Genomic DNA, 9,382 nt, shown 5'->3' with positions numbered 1-9,382 from the left:
TTTGAATCAGCAAAGTGCTTTATGCAACAGATGTTCATGCCTGAAACAGAAGACCCAGATTCAATCCTAGGCACCATCATAAGCCACAGCTAAGCAGTGTTCTGATGAAGAAGAAGGGAAGTCAGGCACAGTGGGTTAAGCACACTTGGAGCAAAGCTCAAGAACTGAAGTAAGGATCCCAGTTTGAGCCCCTGGCTCCCCACCTTCAGGGGATCACTTCACAAGTGATGAAATAGGTCTGCAAGTGTCTATCTTTCTCTCCCCTCTCTGTCTTTCCCTCCTCTCTGTCCCATCCAACAATGACAACATCAATAACAATAATAGCAACAACAACAAAACAACAAGGACAACAAAAGGGAGTAAATAAATAAACATAAAAAGGAAAGAATTATTTTTAGGAGACGGAGAAGAAGAAGACTTTACTCAAGTAACTTGACCTCATTTAGTAGCTTAATTCAGTTGAACACAGTATTTATTTAAAAACGAGTTTTAGGTTGTTGTTATTGTTGTGTTTTCTATTGTTTTGCCTTCAGGGTATCGCTGCCCTATGAATCCACTGCTATAGGAGACCATTTTGTTGCCATTATTATTATTATTGCCACTGATGTTGTTGGATAGGACAGAGAAAAATCAAGAGGTGAGTGGAAGACAGGGAACTGTCAATGCCCATGTTCAGCAGGGAAGCAATTACAGAAGCCAGACCTTCAATCTTCTGCACCCCATAATGACCCTAGGTCCATACTCCCAGAGGGATAAAGAATAGGAAAGCTATCAGAGGAGGGGATGGGATATGGAGTTCTGGTGGTGGGAACTGTGTGGAGTTGTACCCTTCTTATCCTATGTTTTTTGTCAGTGTTTCCTTTTTATAAATAAAAACTAAAAAAAAAAAAAAGTGCCCTGTATGCATCTTTATTAGCATCTTCCTAGGTGAATTAATTAACCAACCTATAATTTTATCACCTACTGTGTAAAATTTAGATGCAGTTTGTATAACAAGGGAATATTACATTAACTAAATAAAAATGCAAGGACTACACAGTAAAACATGCAATGAAAGAAAAGTATAGTTTCATATTAAGAATGCTAAGATGGTATCAGCAAGGGAACAGCAGAAGTAGGAATCAAAGTCCAACTCTCCCTTTGTGAATTAAAAAGTAATTAAGCATAAAATCTTTCACTGCCACTCTTTCTCCTTGAATCCATTCTAATACACATTCGGGTGTAAAACCAAAAAAGTCAAAATTGGATTGCTGAATCTTCCTTTTCTGTGGGCTTACACAACATTAGCTTTTTTTTCTCTCTTTTTTTTTTAACTAGGTTTCAAAGGTAAAGTGCAGAAATCTGTAGAAATCACAGGACATGCCCAGGTTTCATTGAAATGGGACAACCAGCAGTCTGGGAATGAAAGAAGAGGGAATTGTTGTGGTTTATAGTGGGCCTACACTCCAGAATTCCTAGATAGGCTGAGAAGAAACCCCCCCCCCCCCTTTGTGGTGGGCTTCCACTTTTTCTTTCCCATGGCCTTGACTGTTCCACCATGTCCCACTTTAAAGTTCCCACCACATTCACTTCTGTCCAATTCACTTGCACTATAAATCCTGAACGCAAACAGCAGTTGGTTCAAACTCTGGTAAGAAACTACTGTTTTAATGAAATGTCCTCCTTGCCCTCACATGGTTCTAAGTCTCATTTTGTTGGCACAAACAGATCATCACTGAGAAGAATCAAAGCAATAACAGATTTAACAGGGGTAGATTTTCACTGTCCTCTCTCTCTCAATATTTATTTTATTCTTTCATGTTAGAGCCTTACTAAGCTCTGCCTTATGGTGGTGCTAGGAATTGAACCTGGAATCTCTGAATTTCAGGCATGAGAATCTTTTACATAACCATTATACTATTTCCCCAGACCTTTCAGTGCCTTTTTTTAGAAAGGTATATCAAATTATCTAATTGATGAGATAACACATAATATAGGAGACAAGCAAAGGTAAATTTGAAGCATAAAATTAATCCTGTTCCAGCCAGAAGGAGTAAGGAATACATAGAAGAAAAAAGCATTTGAAAGAAAATTTCATGTGTGCAAATTTCAGACATTTGTGAAAGAATTTTGTTTAACATTCAAATTAATAACTCCACTGTTCTGGGATCAAGTGCCCAGAAAATTAGTTTCCCTGATGACCATCAATTGACCTGTTTTAGAAACTTATCTTCTGTTCTTTATCTTTAATATATACTTAAAAGCATACTTGCTCAATGCCCTCATGTCTCAATTATGCTGAAAGTGTTAATGCTTTAAAAGCACTGATAACTATGTCTTTATACCAGACCCAATATTAATTTAAAAGAGATAATTTTGGAAATTTTTATCTTTGTGTATCAAAGATCTGTATTACTTTTGATTTCAGGAGTGGAGTATCACATTAATGTTCCCATAGTTTGTGCACAGAAAGCCTTTCAGCAATGGAACAATAAGTTATATGATTCCAATGCAGTCTTACAATCAGTGAGATGTACAATAGTATAATATTGTAGCAATTGCCCAAATTGTGTTTTGTCTCTCAAGAACAGGGCATATAGTTTTTGAAGACAACTCCATCTAGATAATTTTTCAGTAGTTCCTTCATGGAGTTTTCATTGTTAACATGTATTCTGCTGATTTGGCAAGTACCTAAACAAATCTACTCTGCGTTGTAACATGTATGTTCAACCAGGGCCCAGATTTACAATATTGTAAGACTATAGGACATAAGTCCACAGCACACCCACCACCAAAGTTCTGTGTCCCCAGCCTCCCAAAGGTAAACACCATAGTTCTCCATAGTTCTCAGAAAGCCTTAGAGATAGTCTGCTTCCCGCCCCATACCCCGTTTTTTTTTTTTAAGCCAGAGAACTGATCAGCTCTGGTTTACAGTGGTACTGGGACTGAACCTGGGACTTTGGAACCTCAGGAGTGACAGTCAGTTTGCATAGCCATTATGCTATCTACCCCGCCCTTGTTTTCCCTTTTTTGTTCATGTGTATCAACTTTATTTTTTTTTAATTTTTTTAATTTTTTTCTCATCTTTATTTATTGGATAGAGACAGCCAAAAATCGAGAAGGAAGGGGGAGATAGGGAGAGAAACAGAGAGACAGTTACAGTCCTTCTTCACCACTGGCAAAGCTTTCCTACTGCAGGTGGGGACTTAGGTTGAACCCAGATCCTTGTACATGGTGACATGTGTGCTCAACCAGGTGTGCCACCACCCAGTCCCCTAGTATCAGCTTTCTAGGTTCAGTTTATAAGTGGTATAATCATGGTGTACTTCTTTCATCTCAGAATCCTCCCAAATAGTATTTCCAATAACTTAGGTAATTTCTGTCAAAGTTCTGCTTTGGGGATGGAAATCTAAACCTGCCTATCAATCCTATATGCCTCTCATTTTCATGTCTATGAAGCTTAGAAATATAGGGCCATAATATCAATTAGTGGAGTCCTTTTTGATGTGTGGACTAATCATTTGACTGAAATTCAGTATTAGTGGGGTCGAGGTTCCAGTAATAATGGAAACAGATATGCTAAGATCTGCACTTCTCATGTATCTCCCCTTATGTTAACTCCTAAATTTTAATCGCATGACAATTTGGGCCTGAAACATACCGAAAGAACTCAACAAGACCTCAGTTTCCTCAGAGTGCACCTCCACTTCAAGTTACTTTCTTGACATCGCCTGCATAATTTTTGAAAATTAATTATTTTCTACATCTGTACCTTGACCTTTTTTCCAACTTCCCTTCATTCCTAAATATCCAGAATTCAAGGTATGCAAGCTCTTGGAGTAGTTGCCCAGAGGAAGAGAAGCAACAGCCCCGCCCCCAACCTTAGGAGCAAACAAGAAAAAGAAATATACTAAGAAACTGTTTAAGATTCTCGATGCAGTAAATAGAAATAAAAGAATGCTGGCATAGATTGAGGTCTCATGTGTCCAAAATATAACCCCAAACAGGCAATAATTTGTTTGTCATTAAGCTAAATCACTTTGATGAACTCAAATGCCCTCAGCTCAATAGGCAGGACTCTCTGAGGAGCCTGTGTTACTTCCCTCACTTAAGTGCAAATTTGTAATAAAAACTTTAATGCTAGTGGCATGGTTTTTGGACATACAAGAAGCTAACCACTTAGAGAATCATACTTGACAGGTCAGAAAGCTCCACAGTTAAAGATGGGTTTATAATTTACAAAGAAATCAGAAAGTTTTGTTTCTCTGAGTTGGAATTTGAAGAGCACAGCGAGAAATATTGCTACTTTTTGGCATAAGGCTTTGTGCTTTCCTCACAAATTGAGACCTGTGTGAATCCTGAGACTTCGGGGATCATTTCCTGAGAAAAGACGGACAATTCGGTGTAGAATATTTTTATATTTTTGGCATTTTTTAAGGTGTAACAAACACAACTCAGGATCAGAGAGGACACTCTGCGGCTGCCAGCGAGGCGGGCTGGACAGCGCACCAATCACCGCGCAGCTCCGCCCTATATAAACGGGCGGGCGCAGCAGCGAGGTCTGAGTCTCGGCCAGTGCCTCTGTTTCCGGCTAGATTTGCTGTCTTCACGCCCTCCTTCGACATGTCTGAGACTGCGCCTGCCGCGCCTGCTGCTCCGGCCCCAGCGGAGAAGACGCCAGTCAAGAAGAAGGCTCGTAAGGCTGCAGGTGCCACGAAGCGCAAGGCGTCCGGGCCCCCAGTGTCCGAGCTCATTACCAAGGCCGTCGCCGCCTCTAAGGAGCGTAGCGGCGTGTCCCTCGCTGCGCTCAAGAAGGCGCTGGCGGCCGCCGGCTACGATGTGGAGAAGAACAACAGCCGCATCAAGCTGGGGCTCAAGAGCCTGGTGAGCAAAGGTACCCTGGTACAAACCAAGGGCACCGGCGCCTCCGGCTCTTTCAAACTCAACAAGAAAGCGGCCTCTGGGGAAGCCAAACCCAAGGCTAGGAAGTCGTCGGGTGCAGCGAAGCCCAAAAAGCCAACAGGAGCCGCTAAGAAGGCAAAAAAGGCTTCGGGGACGTCTACCCCCAAAAAGAGCGCAAAGAGGACTCCAAAGAAAACGAAGAAGCCTGCAGCAGCAGCTGGAGCCAAAAAGGCTAAAAGCCCGAAGAAGGCAAAAGCGGCCAAACCCAAGAAGGCGCCCAAGAGTCCGGCGAAGGCCAAAGCTGTACGGCCTAAGGCGGCAAAACCCAAGGCCGCTAAGCCTAAAGCAGCTAAACCAAAGAAGGCGGCAGCCAAGAAGAAATAAGCGGTTTCTTTGGACAGCTGCTTAGGCTCCACAACCCAAAGGCTCTTTTCAGAGCCACCCCACTAATCTCAAAGGGGAGCTGTTGCACATTTCAGGGAGGGCGTGGCTTTTAGTAAAAGCACGTAGTCAGGGGCCAACTTTTTTTAGTTAGGTTGGGGGTGGAATGTGTACAAGAAATTTGTTAAAATTATGTACACTGGAATATTTGGAGCGAAAGGGTTTTTGTAATAGCGACTACAAACTCGCACATAATAAGATACACTCGCACACATTTAGTTGCATGGACATCGCGCCAGCCAATACGAAGAGCAGTAGGGGTTTAGCCCCACCTACAAGCCTAAAACTGCTGTATGCTCTTCTGGGCAGCATTTAAAGGCACAGACCAATTTATATAGTAGCCTTTGGTAGTCTCCCCTTCCCCTTCTGATTGGATCACGCAAATGGTAAATTGGCCAATGAACGGGTAGCCTTGCAAGTGTTTTTTATGCTTCTCATTTGTGGGTTTGTGACGACAGGGTAAAATTAATCCAATCCTGAGCGTAACTTTACCAGCCTCATTTGAATACCGTATCTATAAATAAATGTGACCTTGTGGCGGATTTTAAATGTTATTAATGTAGGTGTGTCATTTTAGTTACAATTCCTGAGTCTACCAAATCTGCTCCTTCCCTGAAGAAGGGCTCCAAGAAGGGCTCCAAGAAAGCCGTGACTTAGACGCAGAAGGATGGCAAGAAGCTCAGGGAGAGCTACTCCGTCTACGTCTACAAGGTGCTGAAGCAGGTCCACCCCGACACCGGCATCTCGTCCAAGGCGATGGGCATCATGAACTCCTTCGTGAACGACATCTTCCAGCGCATCGCCGGCGAGGCTTCCCGCCTGGCGCTCGACCATCAATCACCTCCAGGGAGATCCAGACTGCCGTGCGCCTGCTGCTGCCTGGAGAGCTGGCCAAGCACGCTGTGTCGGAGGGCACCAAGGCCTTCACCAAGTACACCAGCTCCAAGTAAACTTGGCAAGTAAATTTCATTATGCCTACCCTAAAAGGTTCTTTTAAGAGCCATGCATGGTTTCAGCAAAAGAGTTGTAGTCTTTTCAATGCAGAAGTTTCTTTGGGGTCTCTCATGCCATACCAAGAACTGCTTTGTAATTGTTTTTATTGAGGTGTATAGGACAAACTTTCAAAGTATTAGGTTATTGCCAATGCCTATGTTCAGCAGGGAAGCAATTAAAAGAATAGGAAAGCAATCTGGAGGGGATGGGACACGGAGTTCTGGTGGTGGGAATTGTGCCCCTCCCCTTGTCAATATTTCCATTTTATAATTTTTTTTAAAGTACTAAGTAACTTACTGTCCTGAATTTCGCCCTCACTGAATAAATGTAGGTGTGTAAAATTTTATATCACTTCGTATCTAATAAGTAAATTTCAAATAGCTCATTTTTACCCATAGGTTTCATTTGAACACTAATCTCCGGGAGCACAAAAAGGCAGTCTGACAACTTTGTTTTTCTCAGATTCTTTACTCTCCACCCCACCCCACTCCCATTTTCATGTTAAATTGTAGGTCTGTTAATACAAAAAGGCTGAAACAATGTGAATTTAACTGGAAACACATTTTTTCTGTTTTACAATTTTTTGCCTTCCTGATGGAAACTCAACGCAGGGAGTGGAGGAGGGAAGAGTGAACTAAACCAAAATACATTCAGATTTTGTCGGTCCCTATGCCTTATTTCAAGCATATGTTCTATTTAATTTATACACTTAATTTTGTCAGTATTAACCTTGTAAAATATTCTGCTTCCTTCAATGAAGTGAAACTCAAATCTGGTTTGAGTTCATGGTAGAGTAATCACTCCATCTTGCTGATCCAGTTTATTTATTAGTGGAAGAGAAGAGAGAACCAGAGCATCACTGGCACATGTGTTGCCAGGGATTGAATTTGGAAGTTCAGGTTTGAAAGCCCAATGATTCATCCACACTACCACCTCCCATCTTGCAGGATAGCTTTTTTTTAAATTTATTGGGGGGAGGGGGTAATGCCTTACAGCATAGTAATTGGCACATGTGTACATTTATCAACTCATTATATGCATCTGCAAAACACCCCCAGTTTAGCACTAAGGACTCTAAAATCTTCACCTTCTCTTTTTCCTGAGAGTCCAAGTTGTACTTTTTTTAAAATTTCTTTATTGGGGGGATTAATGGTTTACAGTCGACAGTAAAACATAATAGTTTGAACATGCATAACGTTTCCACATAACCATACAATCGTGTGGAGTCCCTGCACCATGGCATGCGGAAGAACAACAAATACCAAAAGTCATTAAAGGAAACTGATGGTGTCTATGGAAAATAAAATATTTCAAGCTAGAAAAATTGCCTACAAAAGCATCTCCAGAGAGCATTAGTCAATAACCGAGAACTAGAAGATGAGAAAATTAAAATTGTCAAACAAATGCTCGAATTGGTGGAAAATCGAGCAAAGCAAGCATTCTCAGTGTTTCCAAGATTCTGCTTCTTCTTCTAGCATTTGCCCTTCTTCCGTAGCCAGTCAACAGGTCAGGTTGAAAGCTGTCAGGAGCTACTTGTTGCTGGCTTTGAAAGTTTCTGGGATCCATGTAGATTCAGTCGGCTAGGAAGGATCGTCAGTTTCCCCAATGAATGGGTACTCACGGGATGCACCACGAGAAGGTCGATCCAATGCATCCCAAGATTCTGCTGAAAATGAATGAGCTTCAGAAAAAGTAAGGATGGATTCCAGCCAACCAGAAAGATCTTCAAGACTCCATAGACAGCAAACCAGTGAAAATTGTGATTTAGGTCACATGACTAATGAAATAGAAGGCTGTGGTAATCAGCCACCTATGGAAAAGAATTCCCAGTAAGCAAAGAAAAAGAAAGGTTTCAAGGCTAGGCAGTAAAGGGAAGCTTCTACCTAATGAGTTTGCAATAGATCCCAATGACTCTACTTGCTGTTGATATAACCAAATGTCTTAAAGGGAAACAACTGGAAGTGACAATAAACTGTCTAGTTAAATGGCTTCACTTTTTTAATATGTTTTTACTAAGTTATAATCCAAAGGAGAAATGGTACTGCCCAAAGTGCAGGGGAAATAATGAGAAAATAATGGACAGGACTACTGAGAAGACAAAAAAAGATAGATGATCTGGGTAACAGTACATCCACAGTTTAAAGGTTTGTTTGTCATGTAATTCTTCCCAAATTTACTTTCAAAAAATGTTTTAGGGTAAAATGCATAACACTATGCAATAAAATTTTAGTTGTTAGTATTAACATTGTATTAAAAGTTGTACTTTAAAAAAGGGAGGGCAGGGGGGCCAGGTGGTGGCGCACCTGGTTGAGCGCACATGTTACAGTGTGCAAGGACCCAGGTTTGAGCCCCTGGTCCCCACCTGCAGGGGGAAAGCTTCATAAGTAGTGAAGCAGGGCTGCATGTGTCTCTCTGTCTCTCTCCCTATCACCCCCTTCCCTCTCAATTTCTGACTGTCTCTATCCAACAAATAAAGGCTTAAAAATATTTTTTAAAAAAAAGGGGGGAGGCAGGTGGTGGCACACCTGGTTGAATGAATATTTTGCAATGTGCAAGGACCCAGGTTCAAGCCCCCATCCCCACCTGCAGGGGGAAAGCTTTGCGAGTGGTCGTGCAGGTGTCTTTCTGTCTCTTTCCCTCTCTGCCTCCCCCTTCTTCTCGATTTCTGACTGTCTATATCCAATAAATAAATAAATATAATAAAAAATATTTAATATTAAAAAATAAAAAGGCAGCAATACAACCAGACCACCTTGCCATGCTACACTTTGGACTGTTTCCAGAGATGTCAGACATAGAATGTCAATCCTTCAGCTTCATTACTCTGGTGAGACCTTCCCTAGCTATTGGACTTCTTCATTCCATTTCCGGTGGCGCACTTCTTAACAAAACCTCAAAACCTAGATACAGACCAGGGCCCGTGATATAAGGCATATGTACATGTACCCATAAGTTAGGGGAAAAAATATACCTTAAAGCAAAACTGCACAGTAGTTTTCAGTGAGTTAATAAGTGAAGCATGACAAGTAGAAAGACCTAAAAAGAAACCATAAAGTTCCTAATGAAA

At 41.4% G+C, this 9,382-nt stretch overlaps 1 protein-coding gene and 2 pseudogenes across 1 annotated transcript; all 3 read left to right on the top strand.

Moving 5' to 3' along the window:
• Positions 1–4,554: 4,554 nt before the first annotated feature.
• H1-4 (H1.4 linker histone, cluster member) lies at positions 4,555–6,027 on the top strand. Its single transcript, XM_007534572.2, has one exon. The coding sequence runs from the start codon at positions 4,603–4,605 to the stop codon at positions 5,263–5,265; it is 663 nt and encodes a 220-aa protein (XP_007534634.1). The 5' UTR covers positions 4,555–4,602; the 3' UTR covers positions 5,266–6,027.
• Positions 5,706–9,382, top strand: part of LOC103123925 (histone H2B 1/2/3/4/6-like) — a 32,333-nt pseudogene continuing 28,656 nt past the window's right edge.
• On the top strand, positions 6,275–8,462 carry LOC132538036 (inhibitor of growth protein 2-like; annotated as a pseudogene).

This window comes from Erinaceus europaeus, chromosome 4, assembly GCF_950295315.1.
Source record: "Erinaceus europaeus chromosome 4, mEriEur2.1, whole genome shotgun sequence".
Taxonomy (NCBI): domain Eukaryota; kingdom Metazoa; phylum Chordata; class Mammalia; order Eulipotyphla; family Erinaceidae; genus Erinaceus; species Erinaceus europaeus.
This window is presented reverse-complemented; position numbering and strand designations above follow the sequence as displayed.